This window comes from Carcharodon carcharias, chromosome 7, assembly GCF_017639515.1.
Source record: "Carcharodon carcharias isolate sCarCar2 chromosome 7, sCarCar2.pri, whole genome shotgun sequence".
Taxonomy (NCBI): Eukaryota; Metazoa; Chordata; class Chondrichthyes; order Lamniformes; family Lamnidae; genus Carcharodon; species Carcharodon carcharias.
The window spans coordinates 100,443,658-100,464,111 of record NC_054473.1 but is presented as its reverse complement, the minus strand read 5'-3'; the positions used below and the strand labels follow the sequence as shown (position 1 = coordinate 100,464,111).

General features: G+C 45.4%; 1 protein-coding gene across 2 annotated transcripts in view; it reads right to left on the bottom strand.

The window, feature by feature from the left end:
• pfas (phosphoribosylformylglycinamidine synthase) overlaps positions 1–20,454 on the bottom strand; it is a 224,335-nt gene that overhangs the window by 63,069 nt on the left and 140,812 nt on the right. For both annotated transcript variants that reach the window (XM_041190696.1, XM_041190698.1), the window contains exons 9-14: positions 13,416–13,544; positions 13,037–13,168; positions 12,767–12,895; positions 10,907–10,980; positions 10,595–10,751; positions 8,882–8,943 (exon numbers count right to left, since the gene is read on the bottom strand). In XM_041190696.1, coding sequence (XP_041046630.1) covers positions 8,882–8,943; positions 10,595–10,751; positions 10,907–10,980; positions 12,767–12,895; positions 13,037–13,168; positions 13,416–13,544 — 683 coding nt within the window. The remainder of the gene's footprint in view (positions 1–8,881; positions 8,944–10,594; positions 10,752–10,906; positions 10,981–12,766; positions 12,896–13,036; positions 13,169–13,415; positions 13,545–20,454) is intronic.

Sequence of the window (20,454 nt, the reverse complement as noted above, 5' to 3'; positions counted from 1 at the left end):
GCCAGAGGACTGGAGCATAGCTAATGTGGTTCCGCTATTTAAGAAGGGTTGTAGAGATAAGCCAGGGAACTATAGGCCAGTGAGTCTCATGTCAGTGGTAGGGAAATTATTGTGAGAAAATTCTGAAGGAGAGAATCTATCTCCACTTGGAGGGGCAAGGTTTGATCAGGGATAGTCAGCATAGCTTTGTCAGAGGGAAGTCATGCCTAACAAATTTGATTGAATTTTTGAGGAGGTGGCCAGGTGTGTAGATGAGGATAGTGCAGTTGATGTAGATTATATGGATTTCATCAAAGCCTTTGACAAGGTCCCACATGGGAGACTTATAAAGAAGGCAGATGCACATGGGATACAGGATAATTTGATAAGATGGATTCAAAATTGGTTTAGTTGTAGGAGACAGAGAGTGATGATGGAAGGATGCTTTAGTGACTGGAAGCCAGTGTCTAGTAGCGTACCACAAGGACCTATGCTGGATCCCCTATTATCTGTCATTTATATAAATGACATAGATGACTATGTGGGGGGTAGGATTAGTAAGTTTGCGGATGACACAAAGATTGGCCGGGTGGTTAACAGTGAGGTTGAGTGTCTTGGGCTACAGGAAGATATAGATGGGATGGTCAAACGGGCAGATAAGTGGCAGATGGAATTTAACCCTGAAAAGTGTGAGGTGATACAGTTTGGAAGGAGTAATTTGACAAGGAAGTACTCAATGAATGGCATGACACTAGGAAGTTCTGAGGAACAAAGGGGCCTTGGCTTATGTGTCCATTGATCTCTGAAGGCGGAGGGGCATGTTAGTGGGGTGGTGAAAAAGAGACACTGGGGACACTTGCCTTTATCAATCGAGGCACAGATTACAAAAGTGAGGAGGTCAATGCTGGAGCTGTATTGAACCTTGGTGAGGCCACCAGCTGGTGTAGTGTGTGCAGTTCAGGTCGCCACATTATAGGAAGGCTGTGATTGCACTGGAGGGGGTGTAGAGGCGATTCACCAAAATGTTGCCTGGGATGAAACAGTTAAGTTATGAAGAGAGGTTGGAAAGACTTGGGTTGTTTTCGTTGGAGCAGAGAAGACTGAGGGTGACCTGATTGAGGTGTACAAGATTATGAGAGCCATGGACAGGGAGCAGCTGTTACCCTTAGTTGAATGGTCAGTCACGAGGGGACATAAGTTCAAGGTGAGGGGCAGGAGGTTTGGGGGGGATGTGAGGAAAGACTTTTTTACCCAGATGGTGCTGACGGTCTGGAATGCACTGCCTGGAAGGGTGGTGGAGGCGGGTTGCCTCACATCCTTCAAAAAAATACCTGGATGAGCACTTAGCACGTCATAACATTTAAGGCTACGGGCCAAGTGCTGGTAAATGGGATTAGGTAGGTAGGTCAGCCAAAGGGCCTCTTCTGCACTGTGAGATTCTGTGATTCTTTGAGAGTGCGAGAGAGTCACTGTGAGACCAGTGAGAGGTTAATTCTGGTTTGGCCACATCTAGGTGTTGCTTACAATCTTGCCCGTTACACTTTAGGAAGTCTTTGAGAGGATGCAGAGGAGTTTTACCAGAATGGTTGCAGGAATGGGAGATTTTAGCTACAAGATTAAGCTGGGGAAGTTGGGGCTGTTCTCATTGGAGCAAAGGAGGTTGAGGGAAGTTTGGTAGAGGTGTGTAAGATTATGACAGGTTTAAGTACGGTACACAGAGAAAAACTGTCCACCATTGTTACAAATAAGGGGTTTAGGAGATTGTTGTATTTCGGTGTGTTACTTCAATTTCAGGTAGAATAAAGGAATGGAGAGAGTCATGTGACCTGTTCTGAATTCTGCCGACAAGAAGCCTGGGTGGCATTATTGTTAAAGATCAAAGCGGGGTCCAAGTTGTTTAACAGGGAAGAAAGTGTGGTATATGCCTGGGCAGCTGTGATGACAGCAGATAAACTGTTAGAACCAAGTCCCAGGGAAGTACTAAGAATACACGCAAAATGCTACAGATGAACTCTGAAATAAAAACAGAAAAGACCGGAAAAACTCAGCATGTCTGACAGCATCTGTGGAGAGAGAAACAGTTAATGTTTCAAATCTGTATGACTCTTCTTCAGAGCCAAAGTGAAGTAGAAATGTGATGAAATTTATACTGTTTAAGTGGGTTGGAGCAGGTGAAGCTGGATAGAAGGCCAGCGATAGGTGGGGGGCAAAGCAGAGGTTGACACTGATGTCATGAACTAAAGGACAAAGGGGTGTTAATGGCAGTGGTACTGGCTAAAGGAGGTGCAGATGGTGGCATTAAGGTCAGAAAGCTTAATGTGCTAATAGCAGAGCAAGGGTCGGTCAGTGAAAGAACAACATGAACATAATAAATTAATCACTTAATTAATAAGTAGAGAGTATCTAGAGCAGGGAATTACTGTTCTTAGAATTTAGCATTTATAGTAGAAATCTAGACCTAGGGAGCATATGGTTAATAAGGAGTCAATAAGCAATTATTAGATTTAAATTAATTTATTAAATAGTTCTAGATATGGCAGTTGCTGGGGTGAAGTGCTTCACCTGTGGGATGTGGGAAATCTGTGACGCTTCAAGTGTCCAGGACAACTATATCTACAGGAAGTGTACCCAATTACAGCTCCTCACAGACCGCATGGATTGGTTGGAGCAGCAGTTGGATGCACTTAGGAGCATTCAGGTGGTAGAAAGCGTTAAGGACAGGAGTTTTGCAGATGTGGTCACACCCAAGGTACAGATAGATAGATGGGTGACCGCTAGAAGGGGCAGGGCAGTCAGTGCAGAAATCCCCTGTGGCTGTCCCCCTCTCTAACAGGTATACCGTTTTGGATACTGTTGTGGGGAATGGCCTATTAGGGAAAAACAATAGCAGTAGCCAGAGCAGTGGCACCAAGGCTGGCTCTGTTGGTCAGCAGAGGGGGGAGGGGGGGGGGGGGGGGGGGGGGGGGGTGGTCAAAGCACAGAAGAGCAATTGTCATAGGGGACTCTATAGTCAGGGGCTCAGAAAGGCACTTCTCTGGTTGTGAAAGAGACACCAGGATGGTATGTTGCCCCCCTGGTGCCAGGGTCCAGGATGTTGCTGATCAGCTAAGGGACATTCTGAAGGGGGAGGGAGAACAGCCAGAGGTCGTGATACACGTTGGTACTAACGACACAGGCAGGAAGAGTGACGAGGTCCTGCAGTGGGAGTTCAGGAAGTTAGTTAAAAAACAGGACCTCTAGGGTTGTAATCTCAGGATTACTCCCTGTGCCATGTGCCAGTGAGGCTAGAAATAGGAAGATAGTGCAGCTAAACTTTTGGCTGAACAGATGGTGTAGGAGGGAGGGTTTCCGATATCTGGATCATTGGGATCTCTTCCGGGACAGGTGGGACCTGTACAAGAAGGACAGGTTGCATCTAAACTGGAGGGGCACCAATATCCTGGCTGCGAGGTTTGCTAGTGTCACTTGGGAGGGTATAAACTAGTATGGCAGAGGGTGGGAACCAGAGCAATAGGTCAGCAGGTGAAATAAATGGCTGGAAACTAGTGAATACAGCCAGTAGGACTAAGAGGAAGAGCAGGCAGGGAGAAATTACTGAACACAGTGGGACTGGGGGTCTGAAATGCATTTGTTTCAATGCGAGAAGTATAACAGGCAAGGCAGATGAGCTTAGAGCTTGGATTAGTACTTGGGATTATGATGTTATTGCTATTACAGAGACTTGGTTGAAGGATGGATAGGATTGGCAGATAAACATTCCAGGATTCAGATGTTTCAGGCAGGATAGAGAGGGATATAGAAGAGGTGGGGGAGTTGCACAGCTGGTTAAGGACAATGTCACAGCTGCACGACAGGAGGACACCTCGGAGGGCTCATGCAGCGAAGCAATATGGGTGGAGCTCCGAAATAGGAAAGGTGCAGTCACAATGTTGGGGGTTTACTATAGGCCTCCCAATTGCCAGCGGGAGATTGAGGAATAGTTATGTAGGCAGGTTTTGGAAAGATATAAAAGCAATAGGGTTGTTGTGGTGGATGATTTTAACTTTCCCTATATTGACTGGGAATCACTTAGTGCTAGGGGTTTGGATGGTGCAGAATTTGTAAGGTGCATCCAGGAGGGCTTCCTGAGATAATATGTAGGTAGCCCAACTAGGGAAGGGGCAATACTGGACCTGGTATTAGGGAATGAACCTGGCCAGGTGGTCGAAGTTTCAGTAGGGGAGCATTTCAGGAAAAGTGACCATAATTCAGTAAGTTTCAAGGTACTGGTGAATAAGGATAACAGGAGTCTTCGGATTAAGGTGCTTAATTGGGGGAAGGCTAATTATAACAATATTAGGCAGGAACTGAGGAATCTGGACTGGAGGCGGATGTTTGAGGGCAAATCAACAAGTGACATGTGGGGGCTTTCAAACTTCAGTTGATAAGAATTCAGTACTGGCATGTTCCTGCTAGGATGAAGGATGGCAAGTTTCAGGAACCTTGGATAACGAAGGATATTGTGAGATTAGTCAAAAAGAAAAGGGAAGCATTCGTAAGGGCTAGAAGGCTGGGAACAGATGAAGCCTGTGGAGAATATAAAGAAAGTAGGAAGAAACTTAAGCAAGGAGTCAGGCGGGCTAAAAGGGGTCATGAAAAGTCATTGGCAACTAGGATTAAGGAAAATCCTAAGGCCTTTTATACAAATGTAAAAAGCAAGAGGGTAGCCAGGGAAAGGGTAGGCCCACTCAGGGACAGAGGTGGGAATCTGTGTGTGGAGCCAGAAGAGATGGGAGAGATACTATATGAGTACTTTTCATCAGTATTCACCAAAGAGAAGGACTTAGCGGTCAATTTGTCTAGGGAAGAGTGTGTAGATAGCCTGGATCATGTTGAGATCAAAAAAGAGGTGTTAGGCGTCTTGAAGAATATTAAGGTGGATAAGTCCTCGGGGCCAGATGGGATCTACCCCAGAGTACTGAGGGAGGCAAGGGAGGAGATTGTTGGGGCCTTGACAGAAATCTTTGTATCCTCACTGGCTATGGGTGGCCAATGTTGTTCCATTGTTTAAGGGTAGCAGGGATAATCCAGGAAATTACAGGCTGGTGAGCCTTACATCAGAGGTAGGGAAATTATTGGAGAAGATTCTTCGTGACAGGATTTACTACCATTTGGAAGCAAATGGGCATATTAGTGAGAGGCAGCATGGTTTTGTGAAGGGGAGGTCGTGTCTCACTAACTTGATCAAGTTTTTTGAGTAAGTGACAAAGATGATCAACGATGGAAGGGCAGTGGATTTTATCTACATGGATTTCAGTAAGGCCTTTGATAAGGTCCCTCATGGCAGACTGGTACAGAAGGTAAAGTCACACAGGATCAAAGGTGAGCTGGCAAGATGGATACAAAACTGGCAGTGGAAAGATGCTTTTCTGAATAGAGAGCTGTGACTGGTGGTGTTCTGCAGGGATCGGTACTGGGACCTTTACTGTTTGTAGTATATCTAAATGATTTGGAGGAAAATGTGAATGGGCTAATTAGTAAGTTTGCTGACGACACTAAGGTTGGAGGAGTTTCAGATAATGAAGAGGACTGTCAAAGGATTACAACTGGATATTGTGAGATTAGTCAAAAAGAAAAGGGAAGCATTCGTAAGGGCTAGAAGGCTGGGAACAGATGAAGCCCGTGGAGAATATAAAGAAAGTAGGAAGAAACTTAAGCAAGGAGTCAGGCGGGCTAAAAGGGGTCATGAAAAGTCATTGGCAACTAGGATTAAGGAAAATCCCAAGGCCTTTTGTACAAATGTAAAAAGCAAGAGGGTAGCCAGGGAAAGGGTAGGCCCAAGTCGGAGACTTGGGTGGAGAAATGGCAGATGGAGTTTAATCCGGACAAATGCGAGGCAGTGCATTTTGGAAGGTCTAATACAGGTAGGAATTATACAATAAATGGCAGAACCCTTAAGTGCATCGACAGGCAGAGGGATCTGGGTGTACAGGTCCATAGGTCACTGAAAGTGGCAACGCAGGTGGATAAGGTAGTCAGGAAGGCATATGGCATGCTTGCCTTCATCGGCAGGGGTATTGAGTATAAAAGCTGGGAAATCATGCTGCAGCTATATAGAACCTTGGTTAGGCCACACTTGGAATATTGCATGCAATTCTGGTCACCACATTGCCAAAAGGATATGGAGGCATTGGAAAGGGTGCAGAGGAGGTTTGCCAGGATGCTACCTGGTCTGAAAGTTATTAGCTACGAGGAGAGGTTGGAGAAACTCGGATTGTTCTCACTAGAATGATGGAGATTGAGGGACGACTTGATAGAAGTTTACAAAATTATGAGTGGCATGGGCAGAGTAGATAGTCAGAAGCTTTTTCCCAGGCTGGAAGAGTCTAGGGGACACAGATTTAAGGTGAGAGGAGAAAACTGTAGAGGAGATGTGCGGGGGAAGTTTTTTATGCAGAGGGTAGTGAGTGTCTGGAATTCGCTGCCAGAGGAGGTGGTGGAAGCAGGTACGATACTGGTGTTTAAAAGGCAGCTTGACAAATACATGAATAGGATGGGAATAGAGGGATATGGACCCTGGAAGTGCAAAATGTTTTAATTTGATGGGCAATATGATCGGCGCAGAGTTGGAGGGTCGAAGGACCTGTTCCTGTGCTGCACTTTTCTTTGTTCTTTGAACAAGTAACAGATGGCCCTTTTCGGGGAGGGGTGGGGGGAGGAGTCAGTGGTTGGGGGAAAAAGGATAAAAAGGGGGGCAAAACAATGAATAATGAATAAAAATAAATAAATGAAAAATTAAAATAAATTTGAAGAATATATGAAAAAAGGGGTAGGGATGGAGGAGAGAGTTCTTGGTTTGAAGTTTGTCTTCAGACAGACCTTCAATCTGTCCGCAAGCATGACCCAAACCTTCCTGTCGCTTGCCATTTCAACACACCATCCTGCTCACATGCCCACAAGTCCGTCCTTGGCCTGCTGCAATATTCCAGTGAAGCCCAACGCAAACTGGAGGAACAGCACCTCATCTTCCGATTAGGCACTTTATAGCCTTCTGGAATTAACATTGAGTTCAACAACTTCAGACCATGAAATCTCTTCCTCTATCTTCATCCCTTTTTAAAATTTATCTTTTATTTACTTATTTTAATTTTTATTCATTGTTCTATCCTCTTTCTATCCCTTTCTCTATCCTTTTTCCCCAACCAGTGTCCCTTCCCCCCACCCCACCCCACCCCCAAAAGGGCCATCTGTTATTTGCCCCATGTTGTTCTTCACAGAGTGCTGACCCTTGTTCTATTAACACATTCTACTTTCTTTTCTTATGCCACTATCAGCCTTCTTTAGCCCTTACCACTACCATTAACACTCCTTTGGTCTTAACGTCCATGTCATCATTGTCAATCTCTCCTTAGCCTCCACTTATCACTGACTTTCTATCCAGCGTCACCTACTCCACCCCGCTTAAACAGCATAAATTTCGTCACATTTCTACTTCTCTTTAGCTCCGAAGAGCCATACAGATTTGAAACATTAACTGAGGTATTAAGAATGCCAGGGTGTAAGTCGTTATATTTTAAACTGTCTATTTAACTGCAAGATAGAGTTGGGGTCTAAAGGATAACTCATTTTCTACCTGGATACATGGCCCATGTGATTCACTTTGCCACGGAGATGGACTTTGAAAGATGAAGAATGCATCAGGAGCTACTATAGAATCGGATTACAAGGTTGTCCTAAGATATCCCTGAATCTCATCGACAGGCTAGTCTCAGAGAGCTGAAAGGTGGAGGTAGCAAGTCTCTATGGTTCAGTGTGCATGAATACGGGCGGGAGCTTGTGGTCGGACTGAAAAGACATTTGTGAGGATTTAAATGAGACTGGAAGATTTGCCTAGCTTTGGCTGTAGGAAGAAAGCTCCAGGGTAACAGTCATCATAAAATCCAGTCTGGGGATTATAACTTATCTGGCTGGGAAAGCAAGAGGAAGAGAAGCAAGATTTTTGAAGCTAAGAATCACTTTGGATTGTTTCCGAGATAATAGAACGTCTACTTAAGGGATAGAGTAACTGTAACTATGGAGAGAGATTTTCAGTTATTTTAAATGTTAAATGGGAGATCTCTTCTGTAATTTAGCATATAAATTGCCTAATGAAATAGTTTTTAATCTCTGTCGCTTTTTAGTCTGTGTTTTACAGTAAAAGTCTCAAAATAAGGGGCAGGCCATTCAGGGCTGAGATGAGGAGAAATTTTTTCATTCAGAGGGTAGCGAATCTTTGGAACTCTCTGTCGCAGAGGGCAGTAGAGGCTCAGTCACTGAGTATATTCAAGAGTGGGATCTATAAATTTCTACATATTAAAAGCATCAAGCTATATGAGGAAAATGGTGTTAAAGTAGAAGATCAACCATGATCTCACTGAATGATGGAGTGGGCTCCAAGGGCTGAATGGCCTACTCCTGTGCCTCTTTCTTATGTTTTTAATTCCCTTAAGTTGGTCACTAGGACTTCAATTTTATTTTAAGTTATTGGTCTCTATGGAAATTGTAACACCATTAGCTGATAGCACAAGACCGAATGAGCACAGATTTAGGGTTTTGGGCAAAAGGTGCAGGGGAATGTGACAAAGAAATTCTTTATACAGCGAGTAGTAATGACTCTGAACTCTGAACAAGGGTGATGGAAGAGGTGACAATGAAATTAACTTTTTCAGGGCAACGGAGATAAAGTGGAGGAATGGAACTGATTGGATTACTGTACAGAGAGCTGACATGGTCTTGATGGGCTGAAAGGCCTCGTTCTGTGCTCTAATCAGTGAATAGAGTCGGGGCAAAATCTAAACACATAGATCTCATTCACAGTTCAGTCCTAAGCTGCCAACATTTGATTTGATGAAGCTAACACATATAGTATTAAAAAAGGACCCACCTTGAATTTGCTGGTGTAAATCATGGCCCCAGCTGGCTCACTTAGCTCCTTCAACACATTACCTACAGGGCAGAAGGAAGGCATCAGCTCTACATATCAGGTGAAATAGAGAGAATGATAACCACTTCAAATAAACAATGCCAGAACAGAATCCCAAAACGCCTGCCTATTCATTCTGTATAAAATCCCAAAGACCCAAACCCCCGCCCAATGACTCCCACCCTACTCAATCCCATTGGACCCAAATCCCTTCCCATTCACTCCCATTGTACACAATACCAAGGGACCCAATGCCCGACACATTCTCTCCCACTCTACTCAATCCCAATGGACCCAAACTCCTTCCCATTCACTCCCACTACACTCAAAACCACTGGACTCAAACCCCTTCTCATTCACTCCCATTGTACACAACACCAAGGGACCCAAAGCCCGACACATTCTCTCCCACTCCACTCAATCCCATGGACCCAAACTCCTTCCCATTCACTCCCACTACATTCAAAACCACTGGACCCAAACCCGTTCTCATTCACTCCCATTGTACACAACACCAAGGGACCCAAACCACTTCCCATTCTACTCAATCCCAATAGACCCAAACCACTTCCCATTCCCTCCATTTCCATTCAATACGAATGAACCCAAACCCCTCCCCATTCACGCCCATTGTACATGATTCCAATGGACCCAAGCCCCTTCCCATTCTTTCCCACTGGACCCAAACCCCTTCCCATTCACTCCCACTCTACTCAATCCCAATGGACCCAAGCCACTTCCCATTCCTTCCATTTGCATTCAATACGAATTAATCCAAATCTCTTCCCATTTACTCCCATTGTACACAATTCCAATGGACCCAAGCCCCTTCCCATTCTTTCCCATTGGACCCAAACCCCTTCCCATTCAGTCCCATTGTACACAATGTCATTGGACCCAAACCCCTTCCCATTCACTTCCACTGTCCACAATCCAAATGGGCCCAAACCCCTTCCCATTCACTCCCTTTGTACACAATCCCAATGGACAAAATCCCCTTCCCATTCACTCCCACTGTACACAATACACCACTGGACCCAAACTGCCTCTCATTCACTCCCACTGTACACAATACCAATGGGCCCAAACACCTTTGAAGTCATTCCCATGGTGCACAACACCAATGGACCCAAATGCCTTCCCATTCACTCCCACTGCACACAATCCCAATGGACCCAAAACCCTTCCCATTTACTCCCATTGTATGCAACACCAATGGGCCCACACCATTTCCCATTCATTCCCACTGTACACAATCCCTAAAGAATATAAACTCCTCCCAATATCATAAACTATCATAATGTCTTCTGCCCACCCCATTTCCAACACCAGGAGGGAAATTAGGTGGATGGAAGACAATATGATAACTTGTGCTATTGGCCCTTTGCCCCCACCTGTTGCTGGCCTTCTATCCAGTTTCACCTGCTCTACCTCCCTTAAGCAGTATAAATTTCATTGCATTTCTACTTCTTGTTAGTTCTGATAGTTCTCTCATAAGGACTCAAAACTTTAACTATGTTTCACTCTCCAGAGATGCTGTCAGACCTGCTGAGTTTTTCCAGCATTTTGTGTTTTTATTCTCATTTCCAACACCAGGTTTTCAGCACACCCAGTTACAGTTCCAATGTGTATTCAGTGATTACTTTCAGCTCCAGCCTCTAGGCTCCCACACACCATTGCCTCCTGCTCCCTGATCATGAATGCTACAGATGGGGTTGTTGTCCTGGCTCTCTATGCAGGCTCGCAGAGCTCGGTTCATTTTCTGCTCCATCTCAGCATCACCGCGTTGAACCGCTCCGAAATCCAGCTCCGTTGTGTTGTCTCCTTGCACCTGGGCGGGCAGAGGGAGGAGATGACAAAGAGTAACTACAAGAGAAACAGGGGTTGCCTTTCCATCCCACACCCTTGCTTTCCCTCACCACTTCCCCAACACTTCCCACCACTGCCGCTCACTGCCCTTCACTAGCACATCACACTGACCCTTACCTGGATTGAAGAGGCTGCTCCTCCGCCCATTCCAATTCGATAGACTGGGCCTCCAATCTTCACCACCTCCATCTCTGAAACCAGGCACATGGGTCATTGCAGTGAATCAAAATACACAGGACAGAGGGGTCAGCACAAAGTACCCAATACACAGGACAGAGGGGTCAGCACGCAGAACCCAATACACAGGGCAGAAGGATCAGCACACAGAACCCAATACACAGGACAGAGGGGTCAGTACGCAGAACCCAATACACAGCGCAGAAAGGTCAGCATGCAGAGCCCAATTTACAGGACAGATATCAGCACACAGAGCCCAATACACAGGACAGAGGGGTCAGCACACAGAGCCCAATACGCAGGACAGAGGGGTCAGCACACAGAGCCCACTACGCAGGACAGAGGGGTCAGCACACAGAACCCAATACGCAGGACAGAGGGGTCAACACAGAACCCAATACGCAGGACAGAGGGGTCAGCACACAGAACCCAATACGCAGGACAGAGGGGTCAGCACACAGAACCCAATACGCAGGACAGAGGGGTCAGCACACAGAACCCAATACGCAGGACAGAGGGGTCAGCACACAGAACCCAATACGCAGGACAGAGGGGTCAGCACACAGAACCCAATACGCAGGACAGAGGGGTCAGCACACAGAACCCAATACACAGGACAGAGGGGTCAGCACACAGAACCCAATACGCAGGACAGAGGGGTCAGCACACAGAACCCAATACACAGGACAGAGGGGTCAGCACACAGAACCCAATACACAGGACAGAGGGGTCAGCACACAGAACCCAATACACAGGACAGAGGGGTCAGCACACAGAACCCAATACACAGGACAGAGGGGTCAGCACACAGAACCAAATACACAGGACAGAGGGCTCAGCACACAGAACCAAATACACAGGACAGAGGGCTCAGCATACAGAACCCAACACACAGGACAGATATCAGCACACAGAGCCCAATACATAGGACAGAGAGGTCAGCACACAGAACCCAATACACTAGACAGAGGTCAGCACACAGAACCCAATAGACAGGACAGAGATCAGCACACAGAACCCAATAGACAGGACAGAGATCAGCACACAGAACCCAACAGACAGGACAGAGATCAGCACACAGGACCCAATACACAGGACAGAGATCAAAACACAGAATCCAATAAACAGGACAGGGGGGTCAGCACATGACTTAAAAATAACAGCAGAAATATCAATGCAGCAGTTAGAACACTCAGGACAGAGGTCAGTGCAGAGGTTTCCTTAACCCCTCAGTGTAATAAAGCAGACAGACAAACCTGATTCAGGATTGTCACTAGAATATAACTGGTTACCAGTTTAAACAGAGCAAACAAAAAACTGTCAACAGATGTAGAAGTTCTGACCAAAATCACATCTCTAGCCGTTAGAAGAGGACATTGTATTTTACAAAGATACGTTTCACTGCAAAGCTGTAAACTCTCTCCCATAGTGCCAAAGATGATATGGAGCCTGCAGCCGAAGGAATACAAAGTTCTCGACCTCCACTTACTGGGCCAAATCATGACAACAGGGGCTGATCAAGAAGAGGCACAACCCAAATGGGAAATATGTAACTAATACTTCACATACTGCGCCAAGAAAAACTTCTAGAGCAGATACAGCCCGGGGTTAGATACAGAGTAAAGCTTCCTCTACACTGTCGCCATCAAACACTCCCAGGACAGGTACAGCACGGGGTTAGATACAAAAAGTTCCTTCTACACCGTCCCATCAAATGGTCCTGGGACAGTCCCACAAAACCTCCGGCTAATCCCCGTGCCCCTAAAATGCGAACACCTCATTAACCCAGACAACATCCACCTTGTTCTGGTTGTTCTTTGCTAATGTGCAGATCTTCAATGGTTCCAATGCCAGCACTGAACATCACCGGTTTCAGCCACTCCCTCCTCCCCAGATTAGGGAGCAGCATTCCAAATGAGCGCGCAAATCCTGAAATGAAAAAAAAAAACACCCGGTGAAATACAGACACACATGGATCCGCACCTCCCAGGATATGACCAGATGCAGGAGTTGGCCAACCACCGTGACCAGACGTGAACAGATGAGGGGTTCATGCCTGCCATGGCCTACCTGCCAGAACTGGCTCCCCAAACTTGTTCCCATAATCAGAAGCTCCATTACTGGCCTCTATTGCTACCTCCAGGGGCCGTGCAAAATTCCGGGGATAAGTGAACATCTGATCTTCCCATGGCTGCTCGTAGCCTGCAAACACAGAATAGTTTAACCAGCATTAACCACAACTTATGCGTGGTGATCAGTGAGAGAAACGGATGCAGCTGATGGACTGAAGCAAGCAGACACTGGCAAAGGAGGAGGAAACAAACCGAACCGCAGTCAACAAAAAGCAGCAGACATTTAAAGGTTAATGGTGGACACAGGTACCTCACACCCTGCAACAGGCAGTGACAGACTTAAACAGTGGTCCAAAATATGAAGTCTCATCCTTCACCTGGACACAGAAGATTGCCAAAGCAGTAGCCCGCAGTTCCGGCAATGGTGTGTGCTCCACGGCCTGTGCACTGTACATCCCGGATGCGACCCCCGGTTCCAGTGGTAGCGCCACTGAAAGGAGCAACACCTAAAATAGAGACAAACTAATTAATACTGAATCGCATCTCAGTAACACGCTGCAGACACTGAGAATCGCATCTCAGTAATACGCTGCAGACACTGAGAATCGCATCTCAGTAACACGCTGCAGACACTGAGAATCGCATCTCATAACACGCTGCAGACACTGAGAATCGCATCTCAGTAACACGCTGCAGACACTGAGAATCGCATCTCAGTAACACGCTGCAGACACTGAGAATCGCATCTTAGTAACACGCTGCAGACACTGAGAATCGCATCTCAGTAACACACTGCAGACACTGAGAATCGCATCTCAGTAACACACACACCTGAAACTGAGACTCGCATCTGAGTAACACACACCCCCAAAACTGAGAATCACATCTCAGTAACATACCAGAGACCAAGATTCACATCTCAATCACACATATAACCGACAGTGAGATTCACATCTCAGAAACACACACGCCCGACACTGAGAATCACATGTCAGTAACACACAGCAGACACTGAGAATCACGTCAGTAACACACAGCAGACACTGAGAATCACATGTCAGTAACGCACAGCAGACACTGAGAATCACATGTCAGTAACACACAGCAGACACTGAGAATCACATGTCAGTAACACACAGCAGACACTGAGAATCACGTCAGTAACACACAGCAGACACTGAGAATCACATGTCAGTAACACACAGCAGACACTGAGAATCACATGTCAGTAACACACAGCAGACACTGAGAATCACATGTCAGTAACACACAGCAGACACTGAGAATCACATGTCAGTAACACACAGCAGACACTGAGAATCACATGTCAGTAACACACAGCAGACACTGAGAATCACATGTCAGTAACACACACCCGAAACTGAGAATCACATGTCAGTAACACACACCCGAAACTGAGAATCGCATCTCAGTGACACACACCCGAAACTGAGAATCGCATCTCAATAACACACACACACCCGAAACTCAGAATCGCATCTCAGAAACACACACACCCGACACTGAGAATCAAATCCCACTAACACACTCAACACGGAGAATCATATCGCAATAACACACCGGTCACTGAGAATCACATCTCAGTGAAACACACACCCGATACTGAGATCACATCTGAGTAACTCAAACACCCAACACTGCGATCACATCTGAATAACACACACCTGGCATGGAGTAACAGATCTCTGTAACATACACAGCTGCCAATGAGAACCACATCTCAGTAACACACACAGCCAACATTGAAAACCACATCTTAGTAACACACACACCCGACACTGAGAATCATATCTCAGTGACACACACCCGAAACTGAGAATCGCATCTCAATAACACACACACACCCGAAACTCAGAATCGCATCTCAGTAACACACACACCCGACACTGAGAATCAAATCCCACTAACACACTCAACATGGAGAATCATATCGCAATAACACACCGGTCACTGAGAATCACATCTCAGTGAAACACACACCCGATACTGAGATCACATCTCAGTAACTCAAACACCCAACACTGCGATCACATCTGAATAACACACACCTGGCATGGAATAACAGATCTCTGTAACATACACAGCTGCCAATGAGAACCACATCTCAGTAACACACACAGCCAACATTGAAAACCACATCTTAGTAACACACACACCCGACACTGAGAATCATATCTCAGTAACACACACCAGACACTGAGAATCACATCTCAGTAATATACACACCAGACACGAAAAATCACATATCAGTAGCAAACGCAGAATCACAGCTCAGGAACAGAGAGCCGACGCTAAGAATCACACCTTAGTATTACACACACCTAACACCTAACACTGAGAATCGCATCTCAGTAACAGACCCGGCATTGAGAATCACATCTCAGTAACACACACACACACGACAGTGAGAATCACATCCCAGTAACACATATACCCGACATTGAGAGTCACACCTCATAACACACACCCGGAAGTGAGAATTACATCTTAGTAACACACACAAACACACCCGACACTGACGAGCACAGCTCAGTAACACGCAAACATAACACTGCGATCGCTTCTGAATAACACACAGCCGGCATGGAGTAACAGATCTCTGTAACACACACAGTTGACACTGAAAATCACAAACAGTAACGCGCTCAATACTGAGAATCACATTTCAGTAACACACACGCCCGAAACTGAGAATCACATCTCAGTAAAACACCCCACCAGGCACTGTGAATCAAATCTCAATAACATACACACCCAACACTGAAAATCACATCTCATTAACACACACGCCCTGACAATGAAAGCACATGTCAGTAAAACACATACTAGGCACTGAGAATCAGATCTCTGTAACACACACACCCGACACTGAGAATCACTTCACGGTAATGCACACAGCTGACACTGAGAAACCCTTCTCAGTACCACACACACCTGACACTGAGAATTACACCTCAGTAACACACTAGAGTCTAAGATTCACATCACTGTAACACATACAGCCGACAGTGAGAATCACATCTAGTAACACACACACACCCGACAGTGAGAATCACATCAGAGTAACACACAGCAGATATTGAGACTCACATCTCAGTAGCACACACAGCTGATACTGAGACTCACATCTCTGAGATGCACACCTGATAGTGAGAATCACATCTCAGTAACACACACCCGACAGTGAGAATCACATCTAGTAACACACACACCCAACACTGAGAATCACATTAGAGTAACACACACAGCTGATACTGAGAATCATGTCTCAGTAGCACACACAGCTGATACTGAGAATCACATCTCTGAGATGCACACCAGACAGTGAGAATCACATCTCAGTAACACACACCCGACAGTGAGAATCACATCTAGTAACACACACAAACAGCTGACACTGAGAATCACATCTCACTAACACACGCCAGACAGCTAGAATCACATCTCAGTAACACACACAGCTGATACTGAGAATCACATCTCTGCGATACACACCCGACACTGATAATCAGATCTCACTAACACACACCCGAAAGTGACAATCACATCTCAGTAACACAAACACCCGACACTAAGAATCACATCTCAGTAACACACACACACACACACACCTGACAGTGAGAATCACATCTCAGTAACACACACCTGACAGTGAGAATCACATCTAGTAACACACACACACCCGACAGTGAGAATCTCATCAGAGTAACACACACAGCAGATACTGAGAATCACATCTCAGTAGCACACACAGCTGATACTGAGAATCACATCTCTGAGATGCACACCCGACAGTGAGAATCACATCTCAGTAACACACACCTGACAGTGAGAATCACATCTAGTAACACACACACACCCGACAGTGAGAATCTCATCAGAGTAACACACACAGCAGATACTGAGAATCACATCTCAGTAGCACACACAGCTGATACTGAGAATCACATCTCTGAGATGCACACCCGACAGTGAGAATCACATCTCAGTAACACACACCTGACAGTGAGAATCACATCTAGTAACACACACACACCCGACAGTGAGAATCTCATCAGAGTAACACACACAGCAGATACTGAGAATCACATCTCAGTAGCACACACAGCTGATACTGAGAATCACATCTCTGAGATGCACACCCGACAGTGAGAATCACATCTCAGTAACACACACCTGACAGTGAGAATCACATCTAGTAACACAAACAGCTGACACTGAGAATCACATCTCACTAACACACACCAGACAGTGAGAATCACATCTCAGTAACACACACCCAACACTGAGAATCACATCAGAGTAACACACACAGCTGATACTGAGAATCACATCTCTGCGATACACACCCGAAACGGAATCAGATCTCACCAACACACACACCCGAAAGTGAGAATCACATCTCAGTAACACACACACCCGACACTAAGAATCACATCTCAGTAGCACACACACACGACACTGGGAATCACATCTCAGTAACACACACACGAGGCTGAGAATCTCATCTACGTAAAACATACACCCTACACTGAGAATTGCAAACGTTAACAACCTCGATTACTGTGAATCAGATCTCAATAAGATACACACCCGACACTGAGAATCACATCTCTGTAAAACACACAACAGGCACTGTGAATCACATTTCAGTAACATAAGCACCCGACAGTGAGAATCACAACTCAGTAACACACACACCTGACAGTGAGAATCACAAATCAGTAACACACACACTCAACACTGAGATCACACCTCAGTAACACGCACCCGACACAGAATCACATCTATCTAAAACACACACCCTACACTAGGAATCACAAACTGTGACATGCTTGACACTGAGAATCACATCTCAGTACGATACACACCTGACACGGAGAATCAGGTCTCAGTAACACACATGCTCGACACTGAGAATCACAAACTGTGACATGCTCAGTACTGAGAATCACATCTCAATAACTTACATGCCTGCTGCTGCAAATGACATCTCAGTAACACACACAACCGACTCTGAGAATCACATCTCTCTAACACACACAGCTGACAGTGAGATTCACATATCAGTAACACACACACCCGAGACTGAGAATCATATCACATTGACACACACAGCTGATACTGAGAATCACATCTCAGTAATACATGCACCCGACACTGAGAATCATACCTCAGTAACACATAACTGAAACTGAGAATCACATCTCAGTAAAACATATCCGACAGTGAGAATCGCATCTCAGTAACACACACCGGACTCTGAGAATCACATCTCATTAACACATACCCGACACTGAGAATCACAACTCAGTAACACACCCATGGCACTGAGAATAACATCTATGTAAAACATACACCCTACACTGAGAACCAGAAATGGTAACACTCTTGGTACTGAGAATCACATCTCTGTAAAACACACAACAGACACTGTGAATCACACCTCAGTAACACACAGACCTGAAACTGAGAATCAGACCTCACTAACAGACACAGCTGACAGAGAATCACACCTCAGCAACACACACGCCCAACACTGAGAATCACATCTCAGCAACACACACCTGACACAATCACATCTATGTAAAACACACACCCTACACTGAGAATTACAAATTGTGACATGCTCGATACTGAGAATCACATCTCAGTAACTTAGATGCCCGCTGCTGCAAATGACATCTCAGTAACACACAACCGACACTGACAATCACAAACAGTAACACGCTTAATACTGAGATTCACATCTCAGTAACACACCCCCCAAAACTGAGAATCACATCTCAGTAAAACACACACCAGACACTGAGAATCACATCTCAGTAACATAAGCACCCAAGACTGAGAATCACATCTCAGTAACACACACACCCAACAATAAGTCACACCTCAGTAAGATACACACATGACACTGAGAATCGCATCAATGTAAAACACACACCCTACACTGAGAATCACAAACTGTGACATACTCGACACTGAGAATCACACTCAGTAACACACACACCTGAGACTGAGAATCAGATCTCACGAACACACACCCCCTACAGTGAGAATCACATCTCAGCAACACACACCCGACACTGAGAATCACATCTCAGCAACACACACCTGACACTGAGAATCACATCTCAGCAACACACATGACACTGTGAATCACATCTCAGCAACACACACGACACTGTGAATCACATCTCAGCAACACACACGACACTGAGAATCATATCTCAGCGACACACATACCCAACACTGAGAATCAAATCATAGTAACACACACGACACTGAGAATCACATCTATGAAAAATATACACCCTACACTGAGAATCACAAATGGTAACACACCCGACACTGAGAATCACATCTCTGTAAAACACACACCAGACACTGTGAATCACATCTCACTGACACACCCAACACCGAGATTCACAACTCAGTAACACACATATGAGAGTGAGAATCACATCTCGGTAACACACGGACCCAACATTGAGAATCACATCACAGTAACTCACACAGCTGACAATGAGAATGACACCTCTGAGATGCACATCCGACACTGATAATCACATCTCAGTGACACATACATCCGACACTGAGAATCACATCTCAGTAACACACACAGCACTGACAATCACATCTCAGTCACACATACACATGGTACTAAGAATCACATCTTTGTAAAACATACACCCTACACTGAGAATCACAAACATTAACACTCGATACTGAGAATCACATCTCAGTAAAATACACAACAGACACGGAGAATCAGATCTTACTAACACACACAGCTGACAATGAGAATCACACCTCAGTAACACACACATCTGACAGTGAGAATCACATCTCATTAACACACACACACCCAACACTGAGAATCACATCTCAGTAACATGCACCTGACACAATCACATTTGTGTAAAACACACCCTACACTGAGGATCACAAACTGTGACATGCTCGAAACTGAGAATCACATCTCAGTAACTTAGGTGCCCGCTGCTGCGGATGACATCTCAGTAACACACAACCGACACTAACAATCACAGTGACACGCTCGATACCTCAGTAACACACACCTGACCCTGAGAATCACATCTGAGTAACACATAACTGACACTGATAATCACATCTCAGTAATATACACACCTGAGACTGAGAATCAGATCTCACGAACACACACCCCCTACAGTGAGAATCACACCTCAGTAACACACACACACCCGACACTGAGAATCACATCTCACCAACACACACCCGACACTGAGAATCACATCTCAGCAACACACACCTGACACTGAGAATCACATCTCAGCAACACACACCCGACACTGAGAATCACATCTCAGCAACACACACCCGACACTGAGAATCACATCTCAGCAACATACA